The sequence below is a fragment of the Symphalangus syndactylus genome, chromosome 12 (genome assembly GCF_028878055.3).
Source record: "Symphalangus syndactylus isolate Jambi chromosome 12, NHGRI_mSymSyn1-v2.1_pri, whole genome shotgun sequence".
Lineage (NCBI taxonomy): Eukaryota > Metazoa > Chordata > Mammalia > Primates > Hylobatidae > Symphalangus > Symphalangus syndactylus.
Genome location: NC_072441.2, coordinates 122,035,886 through 122,051,872, shown reverse-complemented (window position 1 = coordinate 122,051,872; position 15,987 = coordinate 122,035,886). Strand labels below are relative to the sequence as shown.

The 15,987-nt window shown below is 43.2% G+C and overlaps 1 protein-coding gene across 1 annotated transcript in view; it reads right to left on the bottom strand.

Moving 5' to 3' along the window:
- BRINP2 (BMP/retinoic acid inducible neural specific 2) overlaps nucleotides 1-15,987 on the bottom strand; it is a 114,834-nt gene that overhangs the window by 46,931 nt on the left and 51,916 nt on the right. Inside the window, exon 2 of the mRNA XM_055254662.2 lies at nucleotides 7,427-7,771. Within this exon, the coding sequence (XP_055110637.1) occupies nucleotides 7,427-7,695 (269 nt within the window). The 5' untranslated portion in view covers nucleotides 7,696-7,771. The remainder of the gene's footprint in view (nucleotides 1-7,426; nucleotides 7,772-15,987) is intronic.

Below are 15,987 nucleotides of genomic sequence, written 5' to 3'. Positions count from 1 at the left end.
CTTCACAGATCAACTTTGCAATCTTATCTCAAGCCAGGGTGGCTAACCTGGGTATAGCCCCAAAAGACACAGTGGCAAGAGCCATTTTGTCTTGCGGATGCTTGGGACTGGCATCCTAAGAATTCAATCTGACACAGCATCCATAGACCAAATCTGTCCATCAATCACTGAGAATGTATTAAATGTCTTCTTTCTAGCATTTGAGGTGATGCATCCCAATGCGTTTTCTGATGTGTATGCTGTCACTCAAACTGGACTGCTAATCTCCCAGAAATCAGTAGTATCCTGTTTTGTCTGTCTTTCGTATTCTGCTATAGTGCCTAGAATAACGCATTGCACGAAGGAGATGCTCCATAATTACTTGAGAGAGGATCGAGTGTGCAAAAGTATGGTGTGGTAACCTTACCCTGAATCCAATTGCTCGAGCATAAATGATGTCAATTTTTATTTGAACCAGTAGTCTAACAGGACCTTAAAGCACTATGTACCATCTTCTCACCAGGTGAGAATTCACGCTCCATTTTTCCAAAGCAGAAATATAAGAAGTTGCTTTTGGTCCTACTTTCTCTACACATGCAGTGATTTTTACTTCATTTTACTTACCCCTAATGCTAGAAAATGACATGCCTCTTCAGGTGAGAGTTTTTTTTTTTTAATTGCACCCTAGAAGAAATCAGTGTCTAAGAGACACTTTTGGCATTTCAGAGAGACAAAATATGGCATAAATAACCAGTGGGGAAGAACAGGGAAAGGAGAGGCATCACCATGCACTTCTTGACATGGGACTGGCTGCTCAGTTCCTAAACCACATCTAGTGCTCCCATGACTTTGGTTACACTGCTCCTGTGTCTACAACACCATTCCACAAGCCTCCATCTGGAGTCTCCAGTCATCCATCGAATTTTGCCTATGTGTTACCTTTTATTCCAGCTTTCCTTGACCTTTCTGTGCAGAGCAATCTAGCACTTGCTTACTTATCTGTAAGTGCCATCAGATCAAGAACTCTGTCCACCTTGTTTATAGTCTATTATCAGAATCTAGTGCAATAATAAGCACCAAGCTGGCCCTCAAAAATTGGTGTTGAATGAATATGTCTCTATTTATGTTCTTGAATTATAGTTGTTTGTTTATGTAAAATTTCTCCTTGCTCCAAGACAGCAGAATGCTTTTTTATTCGGTTATTTGTATGCACATAAGAGGGTTCCATACAGGTCAGCTGCACTGATGTGGTATGTTTCTATGCCAGAAGTGGAAATAGAATTCTGCCCAAAGATAAGGACATGCCGGGCTCGTCGTCCAGATACTTCTGGGTTAAAATTCCTTGGGTGGAAGGCCTAAGATGTCTTGTGCTGCGTCTGCTATTTAGGTTAGGTATTTATGTTACAGGGCCTGTGTGTTTAGGCAGTACTGGATTCATCACTAAAGCAACCTCTAAACATTTTATTCTGTTCCTCTCCTACCTTCTCACCCCTGTGGACTGAGAAATAGTGCCTGTGACCAGAACTGCAGGCTCATTGTTGCCATATTGCCTCTAATTTTGCTCTAATTTAAATCACGATACCAGTTTGTGTACTGCTCTTTCATCTCCTTCCATGCCAAGAAACTCCCTCATGGTCAAAACGCAAACCCGGTGAAAAGTTCAGAGATCAACCATTTTAGTTTGGGCCTGGTGGTTTATGCAGAAGAGCTAACCTCCTTCCTTTTTCCCATCCACCTGAGAACTACAGCTTCCCTTCTGGAGCCCTGCAGCCGCGTGATAATGCAGCCTTTCTCTACCTCAGTGGCTGTAATGCACACCTCGGAAATCACTGGGATTTACCCAGGCAGACTGACGTTGTCTTTGGTTGCCGTTTATTTATGTGGACTGTGATCTCTTAATTGGAGATGGTGCCTCTCCCAGGGTTTGCTGTTTATCCAAATCAGTATTTGTTAGTCAGAGAGACGTGGTCCGGATGATAAATCAGCTCTAGAGCTCCTCCTGTGATTGCTTCCACAGCTGCTATCTGCCTCCTTACCTCCCCATCTCCCGGGAGGCACCCACGGGCTGCTTCTAGGCCCTCCAGCCTTTTCTGCTGTTCAACGTTTTTCCCAGCTGCAGTACCTACTCTTATGAGTTCATATGTCTTGGCACTAATAACTCCTAGATTTACCCTCTCTGGACTCCTATTTTATTTTATTTGCAATGCCTCCTGTAAATAGTCTCGCTGCTGCAAATGCATCATGGGGGATGCTGTCTTTCCAGTACACGTTCTGTGCTTCTCCACCCTCTTCATTTTTGCTCCCGTCTCCATCTTCAAATACTTAGTATAGACAAGTGCAGTACTCCTCAAGCTCTGATGCCATCTTGTTCATCTGGGGATCCTGTTAAAATGCAGATTTTCATTCCTTAGGTCTGGAGAGAGGCCTGACATTCCGGATTTTTAATAAGCTCTCAGGCAATGCTAATGCTGGTGGTCCAAAGACTGCACTTTGAGCATGCTGTGAGGTTGGTCAGCAAAATTTACAAGGTTGCCAAAAATTGGGTGAGCACTTCCTTCATGTCTAAGCTATTGCCAAGTCTTATTTTTTATCTTGATGAATTCCAGATATTCTTTCTTAGGGTTGTTGTTCTGGTGCCTTGTTTACTACCTCATTCACCAATCACCTGATTCTGTCCCTGGTAGCCCTACAGCTTCATAGTGTTCAGTTTCATTCTACAAATCTGCATACATATCCCACAATATGATAAGACCATGATGTCCCTTTTAGTCAATAAAGATATGTATTTAATTCTATTTTGTTTTGACTTCTAACATTTGGCTTCTAATGTATCCCCAGACCATCCCTTTCCAAAAAGAGGTAGCTAGAAATAGATGTGATAATGACTAAGGTCAATATTTTGGAATTCCATTCAGCATTGCTTTCCTCTCAACCACTCATAGTTCTCTGTGATTTCCAACTTTCTCTCTTAATGTTAATGTATTCTTTCTGAGTTTTAAGTGTTTCATCATAGTGGCTTGGATTTTGTCCAATCCCATGATTATCTCTCTATTAAAACCTTAATACAAAAAAGAAATAAAAAGAAACAGACTGCTCATTACTTTGATTTGTAGCAAAGAGAGAATGGAACATTACTGCTAGATTGTTTCGAGAAACCATATTTACATTTGCATCAGCTCAATTTAGGTGCCTGATTAGGTGCATGTTATGATGAAGATGCACTTACCAGTCAAAGGGAGGTGGCGTGGTCTAGAGTAATGAGCAGGAGACTTCAAGTCAGGAGCCCTGAGTGCTATTTCTGGCTGTGACTGGCTACGTCTGTGACCTTGAACAAGTGCATTTCACATGCCCTAGATCCTAGTAGCCCATCGTAAGGCTGCTGTGAAAAGTTGGTCTCTAAGTGTTTATTGCAGTGGGGGCTATGGAATGGAGCAAGGTATGGGGAGCCCAGAAGTCACACATGGAACTGGAGACAGGACCTCTGTTCTTCTAGCTCTTACCATGAGCCTATTAAGAGATGGATCTGAGAAGCAGGCTAATAGATCAGATCTTGTTTTGACAAGGCTCAAAGACATGCTGAGAGGTTGGTCAATGTTCAATTTACAAGATTGTCAAAAATCGGGTGAGATGCCCAAGCCCATCCTGTTATCTAGGAGGGCTTAACCAGAGTCCATATTGTCTCTGTTCTCTTCATGGTATATCCTGAGACTATGCTTTTCATCCCTGGGACAAAGGAGCCCGCAGTCACTGGCCACTGGAGGACATACTTAAGAAAGGCCTGCTCGGTGAGCCATCCTTAACTTTAGACACAAGGGCTTGACCTATGGCAACTTTAACATATGCTGGAAACCATCTTGCTCCCTCTGGTGGCCCACAAGGCCAGTAAGAGTGTGCCCCAGAGAAGATCCAATTATTCTTCAGTTAAGTTCCCCTCCCAGCAAAGAGCTGAATTGAAGGGTAAAGGTTAACATGCTTTAAAAAGGAAAACAAGAAAGCAGTGTTCCCCCTTCTAATATAGGCTGTTGAATGCTAGGCCCTCAGCAGACATTAAAGCAAAAAAGCACCTATGATTCTCATTTCATTATCCTTCCTGCATAGGCTAATTTTTAGAGAACAACCTAATAATAATCGGCAGTATTTATTAAGCACTATCCTAAGTGCCTACATCAAATACTTCCTTTAATTTTCACCTTAATCCATTAGGTAGGCACTATTACTGCCCCCACTTTACAAATAGGAAAATTGAGGAACAAGAAAACTATGTAATTTGCCCGCTATTATACAGGTAGAAAGTTGCAGCTCCAGGATTAGAACCCAGGTCACCTGGCTCCAGGACCTTCACTCTTAAACACCTATGTCTGTATGAATACAAATTTGTAATGAAGAGAGCAACAATCTCTGGAGGTCCGTGGTTAGAGAGGCTGCAGCTATTCTAGAATGACTAGTCATCTCAAAGTGAGAGCATACTCCAACATCCTAATAAGAATAGGAGTAATTTGTAGTTTAATGTAAGAAACTTGCTGTGCAATTGTTTTGATCTGTTCAACAGGTAGAAGAGAAGGAGGGTCTCTTTCCTATGAAACCTTCAAGTGATTCTGCACCAAATTTACTGACCCCCTTGAATCATAGTTTTATTCTTCTCTACCACAGTGCATCCGCTTAACAATGGAAGACACATGTGGCTACTATCTGATTTCCATGCCCCAAAAGCTTCCTTAAAGGGTGAAACAAAACATTAATTCTGTTTGAGACCTGATATTTCCCCTTCAAAGCATTTCTGATATTCTCTGTTGTTGTTGTTTTTTTTCCTCTTTCAACTCTTCTGGATTATGGGGGAGAAATTTGAGGATGACTATCGATGTATGTTTTACCAGTTTTCTTTGACCTGCTTTAGTCAATGCCAGCAAGGTCCTAAATTTGCCAGAGGAAATTGCCACTAGATACAAAGTGGGAAGGGACAAAAATGAATTCCCGCTGGGATAATGTAGAGCCCTACAAGTGCTCATGAGCCACCATTTTGCTTCATCACTAAAGGCAAAACTCGAGGAATGCTCCTGAAGCAGCAGTGTGTGACTATCCTCTCTCTGCCCCACCAAAAGGTCACAAATCAGAATACTACACTCCTGTCAGAATGACTGGTTACTGTTTCCCCAAGTACAGGTTCACGTGCAATAACTGACCCCAGAGAAACAGAATGGCACAGTGTAAGAGCTTGTCACATTAAATGATCAGAAAACCATTACCAACTGATAGAACAGTTGATGGTGCAGAAATGATTACAGACACTCCCCGCGGGCCAACTCGGAGCTGCCTCCCAGGCGCTAAGTGGCTACCAGGCTGTCCGGAAGAAAACTCTCCTGAGGGGATAAGGAAGCTGAGAGTTTGTTCCCTCTAGTTTCTATAGCTCCTTGAAGTGGAGAGTGGTGTTAGGACTCCCAGCCTGACTTCAATTCCAATACACTTTTTAAAAGTTATTTTTGGTGATAACAGTGCTTCTGTGAGATTTGGGATAAACTAAAAAGTCTAAAGTAAATTAAGTCTTATTTTACTGGACTGGAGGGATTCTCTGCTTAAGCACATTCTAGAGTGGATTTTCTGATTTTTTTGAAAGATTGAAAAAAATTCTCTAATAAAGAGAAGGTCACCCTGAATTTGCCATCTAGAAAGTGTAGGGAGGCATCTTTGAGATTCTTAGGTGTTTACTGACAGCTGAGTTAACCCTCTACTCTGTTCCTCTTCTACTCATCTGCTTTTACCTGAGCAGATGTAAACTCAGCCCCTCCCAGCCTGAGTTGGTGCTCTCTGCTTCGGTGATGCTATGTAAATTTCTCCTGTGGCCCTTGGAAGATGGCAAGGGCCAGAGTCACCAAAGCAGGGAGTGTGAATTGAAGTCTCTTCTAGGACCAGACTGCATCTAGGCACAGTGGGAGAAAAATGGCCTGAAAGGAGAGCCGGGTAGGTGATTCCTAAGAGTAGGATTTTGTTTCTACGAATCTCTGGGTCCTCAAAGTACCAGCCCCTCAGATATCTCTGACCTTGCTCCTTCGTCTGCACCCAAGTGTGGGAATTTTGAAGCAGGTGAATGGCCTCTATAAATGGCCAGTGTTTTACCATTTAGGAATCTTCTGACACCATACTGAATACTCTTAAAACCATACTTCTGCGACCCCTTACTAATCTAAACTGGTTGCGTCGTTACTGCAGATGTTAAAAAAGAACTCCCAGAAAAAAGAAAATGTCTCTAAATATATTTTCAGAACCCAGACTCTGCAATCTGCCTACTTGCGAGCTAATCCTGGCTCCACTATTCACTAGCTTTGTGCCCTTCAGCAAGTTGCTTAACTTCTTTGGGCCTCAATTTCCCCGTCTGTAAAATGGGGAGAACAACTGTTCTTCCAACACAGGGTTGGAGTTACTTTATATAAGGCATACAAGTTGATAAATCTAGCAAGAGGTCCAAAAACATGAGTGTGTTCATATGACTAAAAATGCATATGCCAAAATGTTAACAACAGGAACGTTTAGCTGCCAAAAGAATGGATGGTTTTGTGTTTCTGTTTCTTTTTGTGCTTTTTCATGTTTTTTCTTTTTGCATTAAAAACTAATTTTAATTAGAAAATAAATATCTTTGAACAAAGAAACAAAATCAGCAAGGCTCCCAGGGTTATCTAAAGATACAGGTAAGGGGAGAAATGGCAAGGGGGCAAGTGGACAATGGGATCAAAGAGAATTTTGAGTTCACCGGTGCACTGTGGGAGCCCTGGAGGTGAGCACGTGGAGGAGCACTCTATTTTTGAAGTGCAGGTCCAGCAGCCAGGAATATGTGACTTGCTTATTCCACCTGATGATGGATTAGGCAGGTCTCAGGAGTCTGACTTTCAGCTCTGATGCTTCTGGGGATGGGCCTAAAGGGCCTAACCCCTTTTCCCCACAAGGCCTGCGGAACCTGGGGTGTTGACAAGGGTAAGAACAGGTTTGTTCCTGACCCCGCAGGGCTCCCCAGACCTCTAAGGCAGGAGCTGGAGCTGCCCTTCCTTTGTTTGTATATTTAAGTAATTACAACTCATGAAATTATCTAACCCATTAGTTAAAACCTGGCCCCAGCATTTGACTCTGACCTCCTACGGCAGCCTGGGCCACACGCTGATTCCATGGTGCCTGATTTGTCCTCAATTTATAAGCAGCACAGCCTATAAATAGAAACCCCTTTGCTAAGTTCCCCAGGAGGCATCAGCAGGTTTTCCAGCTTGTATGTGTTTTCTTCTTTCTTTTTTTAAAAATTAACATGGTAGGCTTATTTCCCCTGCCTGGTGTTCCTCCAGCTTTCACCTCCAGTTCAGTTTGAAGGCATTCCAGCCTGCTTAGGGGTTTGGGCCAGCACACCAGCAGGGCCTGTGCAGGTTGGGTTCTTAGGGAAGCCCCTGTCTCAGTGGAGGCCCCCACTTACCTATAGATCCTGTACCTGGTGGTGAAACCCTGGCGGTACCGCTCCATGAAGTCAGCATACTCCTGAGCGCGGTGGAAGGGGCCCCGGTCTGTGAGCAGCCAGTCCAGGGGATGCTGGCCAGCTACGGAGGCATGCTGCTCGGGGACCACAGCTGCCGCCGTGGCTGAGACAGCCAACACCCAGCCAGGCAGGCCCAGTGCCAGCAGGGCTGTCCATGGGGCCACCGCCGGCCGAAGCCCTCTAAACCGAGTGCCACACTGCCACCTCATGCTTCTCCCGGGCGGTTGGTTTCTTCATTCTCTCGCCACACTCTCCCGCTCCGTGCTGCTCCTCCAGGGCTCAGAGCTAGAAAAGTACAAAAGGTGTTGTCATTTGAGCACCCTGGTCTTATCCCATGGGCCTGTGAGCATCACACATAATTGGGTTGGGCCCATTCCAGAAGTCTTTTATGCTAGTAACAAAACTTCGTTCTCGGCATTTAGCTAAGTGCTTGAGGTACATCATTTCATTTAATCCTTAAAACCAACCTGTGAGGAAACACTATTGCCATCATTTCACAGATAAGAAGATGAGGCTTAGAGAGAAACTTAAGAAAGTTGCTTAAGTTCACACAGCTATTAAGTGGTAAAACCAGAGTTTGAACTCCGGGGATCTGACTCTTAACCCTTATGTTATGTTGTGTCCATGCATCCTACCTTGACCCACTCGACACCATCCATTTCTGTCTTCCTCTTCCAAAAATGCTCAATCTGTTTCTGCAATTGCCTCAGACTGTGGGCTGCTTCTCGAAGTTTGATGTAAGGTGAGAAGCAACCCATTTTTCTGGTGGAGAACTGTGAGGTAGAAAAGCACTGAAGTTCCTTCTGTTGCTGCTGTGAAGCTGAGTGAATGTGGGCAATCACTTCCTTCTCTGGGTTTAATGTATAGACAGCCTTGAAGAGTTAATTTCCAAGACCTCTTCCAGCCTTGAACATCTGATCTACTCTTTTATTGAAGGTCATGTGGGATGGAGTTGGAATGGGGAACTCAGATATGGCATATATAGCGTCATCGGAGTGGATCATGCTCTCAAGGATATCCATCATCCTCTCACCTCACCATGCAGCTTGAGAGCACCATGAGGGGTAGGGCTGAGCAATAACTGCTGCTGTATCTTTCTATACCAGCTCCTGAGAGCAGACCTTCACACACCATTCTTGAAGGAATGAATGAGTGCCTGCCCTGCCCTCTCTGAGTTAGACAGAAGATGCCAAGCAAGTAGTAAGATTCTGGCCTTCAAAATTCCTGGCTGCTTTGTGACTCATCACAGGTCTCTGATTTCCAGTGCCTACTCTTTGGTCTGAGTCACCTTTTTAAATCTCTGGGCAAATGCACGGGACCGTTCGGTACTGTGAGGCTTCTTGGAATTGTGATCATTTCCTCAGTCTTTAATTCCTAGCACGTGCTGTCAGAATCTGCCCATCTCCCCTTGTCAGCACCAATTCAGTGTGTGCTAGAATGACCTCCAACCCCCAGCACCTGTAGTTCATGACTTGAGAACATTCTCTGACTGCCAAAGCCCAGAGACAGGCTCCCTGGGGATGAGGCAAGGAGTGTTAATTCCCTGGCAGTTCCAGACTCTGGTAAGGGCAGACAATGTGGACTTCAGTACTTGATTTACGCCCCCTGCCAGAGTCCCCCAGGGCACTCTGGGCTGGCTCCAGTTCAGAAAACCACCTGACTTCCATCGGATCAGTGTGAATCCCAAAGGGGCTGCACAGAGGCTGGAAACAAACGTTAATTCTGGAACTCTCCCAGCCTAAAGGTTGGCCTGAGTCTGAGAGATCCATGCCTCACCATTCATACAGGATGCTTTCAGAAGTGTTGCAACCCCTGATTAGAAGGACGGAGGACACAGCATGAGCAGCTGGATGTTCAGCATCATTCCTTCACTCCAGCTGGTGGGTATTGACCACCTCCCATGTGCTGGACAGCTCTTAGAAGTTACGACAGTTCTCACAGAAAGTTTGTTAAATAGCCATTATTAGTATGTTTATATTTTATTGGGACCCAGAATAGTTGAGCTAAGAGACTGCAGAAGTAGAATACGAGCCTAGATCTGGCTCCATGTCCAGACCTTGATAAAGAATGCAGTACAGCCCAAGGAACTAGAGCAGGCGGTAAGACAGACCCTCACTTAATGAACTAGAGGTGGGGGCTGAAAGAAGAAAGAATAACGAGGCAGCTCCTGCCCCACCGGATCTTCAAACATGATAAAATTCCAGTAATTAAAACAGGTGATACTGGCACACAAATTGGACAGCAGATCAATGCAATAGAACAGATAGCTCAGAAATAAACCTTTTTATATATTAGAACTTAGTATATGAAAAAAAGCGTCAGAGACTAATTGCATGGAGGATTGAATATTTTATACTTAATATTGGAAAATTAGTTCCAGTTGGAATAAAAAGTTAAATATAAAAAATAAAATCACAGAAAGAAGGAAAATCCTCAAGTGTTTTATAATAAGCATGCATTACCAGGAAAAAAAAAAAAAACTCATTTGAAACTAAAAAGAGGAACCGGCTTTGTACATAGAGGGTGTAGGCAATTTTTATATGGATGCAATCTGATGAGGATGCCCAAAATATTTCTCATGTAATCATTCACATATTCATTTATTGAAGAAACATAAATTGAGGGCTCCTAAGTGCCAGACACTCTGCTAAGCATTGACAATACAAAAGCAAGTGCTCATTACATTACCTGAAACTCTAACATTAGCAATTAATTCCTTTTATAAGATATTGTTCTATTTTGTTTAAAGGCATATTGACAAAGGGGATGGGGAAATGTTCATTTTGAAGACTGCAGCTACCTGATACTGGAGGCCAAGGCAGCCAACACAGCAAGGTGGAAATGCATGGACATGGGTGGGAAGACACTGGAACTCAGAATTCCCGAATGACCAAGATCCCCACACCCTTCTGTGCATGCCCTATATGATCCCCTCCCCTTGAGTATGGGCAGGACCTGTGAGTATGATGGGATGTTACTCCCATGATCTGGTTGCTAATCAGTTGAATTTGAGTTATGATGCGATGACTGCAGAGTGCATTGAAAGTCCAGATAGCAGATAATATTTTAGATCGTGGTGGTGGCAGTGAGGACAAAGGTTTCTGAATAACCTTGAGCAATACCTGGGGTTGAACTGACCTACTCAGGTGAGCCTTTAGAAGAAAGTGAAGTGTCAAGCTTCTGCTGGCCCGGGGAGTAGCAAACAGCCATATAGTGAACTGCTTATGGGGGCCACACGGCTATGAATTATAGATGGGCTCTTGAATCTGAGAGCAATTGCCAGCCAACAGCTAGCAAGAAAATGGGAACCTCAGTCACATGACCTTAAGAAAACAAATTCTGCCAGTAACCATGTGACCTTGAAAGATGATCCAGAGCCTTGGATGAGGACTACTTCCCTGTCTAGCACCTGGATTTCAGTCTGGTGACACCCTGAGCAGAGGACCCAGTTAACCTGTACCCATGCTCCTGACCCACAGAGACTGTGAGATAATGCTTTTGTATTGTTTTATGCCATTAAGTTTGTGGTAATTTGTTGCACAGCAATAGAAAAATAATGCAGACACATAAAAGATAACTGTAGACTCTCCCATTCTGCAAAACGCCTGGCCTAGTGGGGGTTCTTCATGCTCCCTGAAGACCAGCTGTTATTCTCTGCACGAGAAGAAGCCAGTGCGGCAATTTCTTGAGCAGAATGGGACTGATAATCCTCCCTAATTCAGCTGAGTCACATCACACCCTGCCTGCCTAGTTTATGGACCCCTTCAGGTCAGAGACCATAAGTGGTTTTCAAAAATATTTGATGAATCAATTCCATGCATTTCATCGTGGGGTCATTGTGAGCTACTGAAAACATATGTCCTTGGCCCAGCTACTTCACCCCTTGGTGCACTGATCTCCTGTGTTGCAATATGGTGGTGTAGTCACCACCTCACCTAGCAGGCAAGGGTTTTCTAAGGACAGGTGAGAGCACACATGTGAAAAACCTGTGTGCTCTTTGAGAGAAGAAAGCTATATTAAGTCAACGGGTGCTTCTTGTTATTCTTTGTTTGTAATTATGCTTTTTCAGAACTCACAATGTCCTAGAACCTGCCTGGTTATAGGAGTATCAGCTTTAGAATCAAACAGTTTTGATTGCTGGGCCAAGTCTGCTGAGCACAGCAAGAATGCCTGAATTCAGTGCTGACTGCTCCTCTCAAAAACCTGCCCTTGGAATCATATGGTTTCCGCTTCACTGATTTTTCTCAGGATCTGAAGACATTTTGACTAAAAAATCTCTTTTTAAGAAAGAGAAGTTTTAAACAGGTTTCAAAACTTTCTTTTAAAAAAATCCCTAGAACATGTTCCTTCACCTTTTAAAAAAGGACAAAATAGTTGCTGCATTGACAGTTGTGTTACAATCAGGCTTTTTAAGGGGAACAGCTTTTGGCCATTTCCTGTTTATGTTCCACAAATAATATCACTAGAAATTTTGCTGCAGCAACCTGTCAAGCAAATTTTAACTGTCTAAATCCTCACAACTTCTGGTGGAACTGCTAATAAGCAGCAAAATAAAATAGTTAGTATCTTCCCCATCGTGCTTCAGTTTTTCCATCTTGTCCTGAAGCTGACTGCATAAGTAAGCCTCCATGTTATATGCTAGGGTATTAAAGTAATGGCTAAGTGAGTTCCTTTATGGAAAGAATTATAAATTTACTAGTGAAAGCCAAATCATTTCACTTACTTAGACTACACTTAAGACGGTTTTACATCATAAGAAATAATAAATTAGCTTTGCACCAAAGGTAAAGGTAAACCAAGTCATGGGTTTTCCTTTGTTAACTGCATCAGCTCAAATCTATTCTTTAAGCCATGGATTAAATGGGTCACAGCTTTGTCAATGGAAAAAAATTATGTATAGATGAAGTCACATGAGAAGTAAGCAGTGCAGTCTTCAAATGGTAGAACTTATAGGAATCGTGTCTCTACCACTCTCAGATTATTACCCAGCTGAGGACTTCTTGGGAATTTTTTTTGCATCCTCCTGTTGTTTTTAATATCCATTTATGCTAGGTATGTCAAAAGATGACACACTCAGGATTTGAGGTATTAGCTGCTGGTGTACCAGATCTTGGCAATTGAGATAGAGATTTCTTTATTGAAAATTATTGCCAAGGAGGGGTTATATCTTGGGGAGTTAAGGATATGGCTAAGCTATGGTCATAGGCCTGGAGAAAAGGTAAAATAGGTATGAGAGTAATATTGTAGGTAACAAGATTGTTAATGTTAATTATCATTAATAAATACCAATATAAGTCATTTCATATTTGTGAGGTAGTTACTGCTTATGAAGCACAAACAATAAAATCACTCTTTTTAACAGATGAGAGTGCTGAGGCCAGCAATGGATAATTAAATTGCACAAGGTCACAGATTTCAGTGGTAGATTGAGGTCTACCTATCCTAGATCCCATAGTATTTATACCTCACAGCATCAGTTATATGACTTACAGCTACTAAAAAAAAAAAAAAAAAAAAAAGGAGCCTTTGCCACTTACAGGTTGGCTCCCTCAGGCAAGTTGCAAGTCACTTCCCTCTGGGACCTTCACTGTATCATTGGTAAAATGATTTATGAGGTCAGGTGATCCCACCTGCTGCTGAGATTCTATAATTCTGTGCAAATATAAGGGGCACATATGTAAGGGGAGAGGCATTATGATTTTAGTCTTTGGAAGGAAGCTCTGTGTTTCAGAAAGGGACTGAAACATAAAAGAAGCAGGGTATAAAGCAGGAATTTTTGCCTGCTGGAGCAGTGACATTTCATAAAGTGATTAGGCAGTGACATTAAATAAGTTTTCAAGCCATTTAAGTGGTTAATTGGCCAACTCTGTTGAGGAGATGTTTTCTTGAATAAATCTGAGGGTGTCAGTGGTTTAAAAAAAAATCACAGAAAGTGTTACTTGTTCTTGTCATCTGCAATATCTTGATGCAAAACCTCCTGTTTTTACAAGAAAGGGAGGGTAGATAGGAGAGATGACAGGACATTCTTAAGAGCAAGGGTGGATGTGGGGGGTGCTGTCAGCTCAGATCTATGGCTTTTATTCTTCCATCTTATTGCAATAAGCTGTCAACTTCAACAGAGACTAACCATGGTGCTTTTGCCTTGACGATGTGCTCCTGGTTTCATTTTGTAGAGCCTCATCAGGTCCCATAATTCTCCCATTTGAACCCGAGCAGGGGTGACACATTTTGTCACTGCCCTCCCCAGGCTCCATGATTCGACCTTCAGTGTCACCCTCAGGACTAGCATGGCACTGGCAAGCAATAGGTGATGCATTTCCCCACTGCTGGTCAGGAATGACTTAAAATCGGTGAGGGTATAGATATCCTCACTGTATAGCATCAGGTTAATAATATTAATAATTATTTATGCAAAGGTAAGAGCTAATCATAATTACTGTTAACTAAATATTCTTACATTAATTTAAGAACTTTAAGAGAAGAGGCCGAGAGCGCCAAAGAGACCCTCTGGAGATCACTCCACAATAAAACAGAAGTGAAACTCACATATTCTGACTCTGAGACCTATAACTCAGCTCTCCTTAACCTCACTTGCCTCTGTTCATCAAACAGTCAATCAGTTATTAAGTAATGTCTATGCACAAGGACTGTCCCAAGGGATGGGAGTAAATCTCATGAACAAGACAGACCCAGCCTTTGCTTTCATAGGGCAGGAACAAAACATAGGACTTAGGATCCTGTAATGAGCTTAAAAGGTACACAGACACAAAAACACATAGCACTGACACACACCTACAGCTTTAGTGACATTAGACGTAGTAGGCTCCCTCCTCTGAGGCCCCAAATTTATAGGTTTCTCTGTGTGATAACCAGCCCTTCACTTAACAAGGGCAGATTTATCTGTCAGTTGCTGAGGCTTCATACTCGCCTGCCGGGTGTCCTTGGTGCTTTTCTTGGTGAGACAAACTAACTGACAGTCTTGCCCAGAGCCCTGAGGGATAAAGCCAGGGGCTGAGTGTGCAGACCAGGGAGACCCTTCTACTCCAGAGCCTCCCTTCCAGTCAGGGGGATTGCTAGCAAATAGAAAGATGGCACTGCTGATCAAATAGAACTTCTAAATAAAAAGTTGCTCATCTCGAAGCCTTTAAAATTTCATCTCCATGCAGATCAACCTTCCTCAAAACCATTTGCATCCTCCTCCATCGTTAAGAAACCCCAGCCACTCCTGTGGCCCTGAGAACCAATCTGCCTTCCACCTCCAGTCACCGAGCTCCCCTGATCGGCTATTCCAAAGTGGAGTGATTATGAGAACAGACTGCAGAACCTGGCTGCCTACCTTCCTAGGTTGGTTCCAACACTTTTGCCTCAGGTCCCTCGTCTATTTTTTTGTTTGTTCTTTTTCTTTTTCTTTTTTTTTTAAGATAACAATAATAGTGCTATTCCATAGGATTGTGAGGATTAAAAGAGTTAATATTTGTAAAGCCTTTAAAAGATGTCTGGCCTGACCAGGCACAGTGGCTCACGCCTGTAATCCCAGCACCTTGGGAGGTTGAGGTGGGTGGATCACCTGAGGTCAGGAGTTTGAGACCAGCCTGGCCAACCTGGTGAAACCCTGTCTCTTCTAAAAATATAAAAATTAGCTGGGCATGGTGGCAGCCGCCTGTAATCCCAGCCACTCGGGAGGCTGAGGCAGGAGGATCACTTGAACCTGAGAGGCAGAGGTTGCAGTGAGCCCAGATCATGCCATTGCACTCCAGCCTGGGTAACAGAGTGAGACTCCATCTTGAAAAGAAAAGAAAAAGAAAAAAAGGCGTCTGGCCCATGGTGAGTGCTGTGTGTTCACCATTATTTTTTCCATTGCTCCAACAGAGGTTATTAGCACTAAAAAGTGTCCAAAAACAGTTCATAGACTCATCCAATCTTAGTTTTTGTTTGTTTTGTTTTTGTTTACAAGTGAGAAAACTGAAGCTTGAAAAGGGAAGATTTCTGTTAAAAGATGTGTCCTCATTTTAGCCTTTTAGAGGTTTCTCCAGGTCACTCTGAATAACCTCACCAGTCCTCCATTCCTAGTCCTCTGCAGCTGATGACTGTAGTGATGGGTTCAACCCAGGGCCGTTTCACCTTCATCCTGCGGTCACTTGATTCCCCAGTTGTCTGGCTATGAGCCCTGCCATTGTACTCACTCCTGCCTTTCCTCTCTGTGAGTCTACTATGATCTTTCACATCTTTTAGACTCATTTTCTCCAAGAAGCCTTTCAAAGCTCTGAGCGTTGATTATGTGGTCGCTTTGGCTTCCTACAGCCTCTGTTCCCTGGTTAATTTCCACCTGATCATGTCCTGGAACTGGGGAGAAGGGATGGGATCCTGGAGATTACCTGGCCCAGTGGTTCTCAGCAGCCTGGAGCATATATGGTAGTGTGTGTATGTGGGGAAGGTGGGGAGTGGAATGGAAATAGGGAAGGGAGGAAAGAGGGAAATAACTGAGATATGGAGTTGGGGTA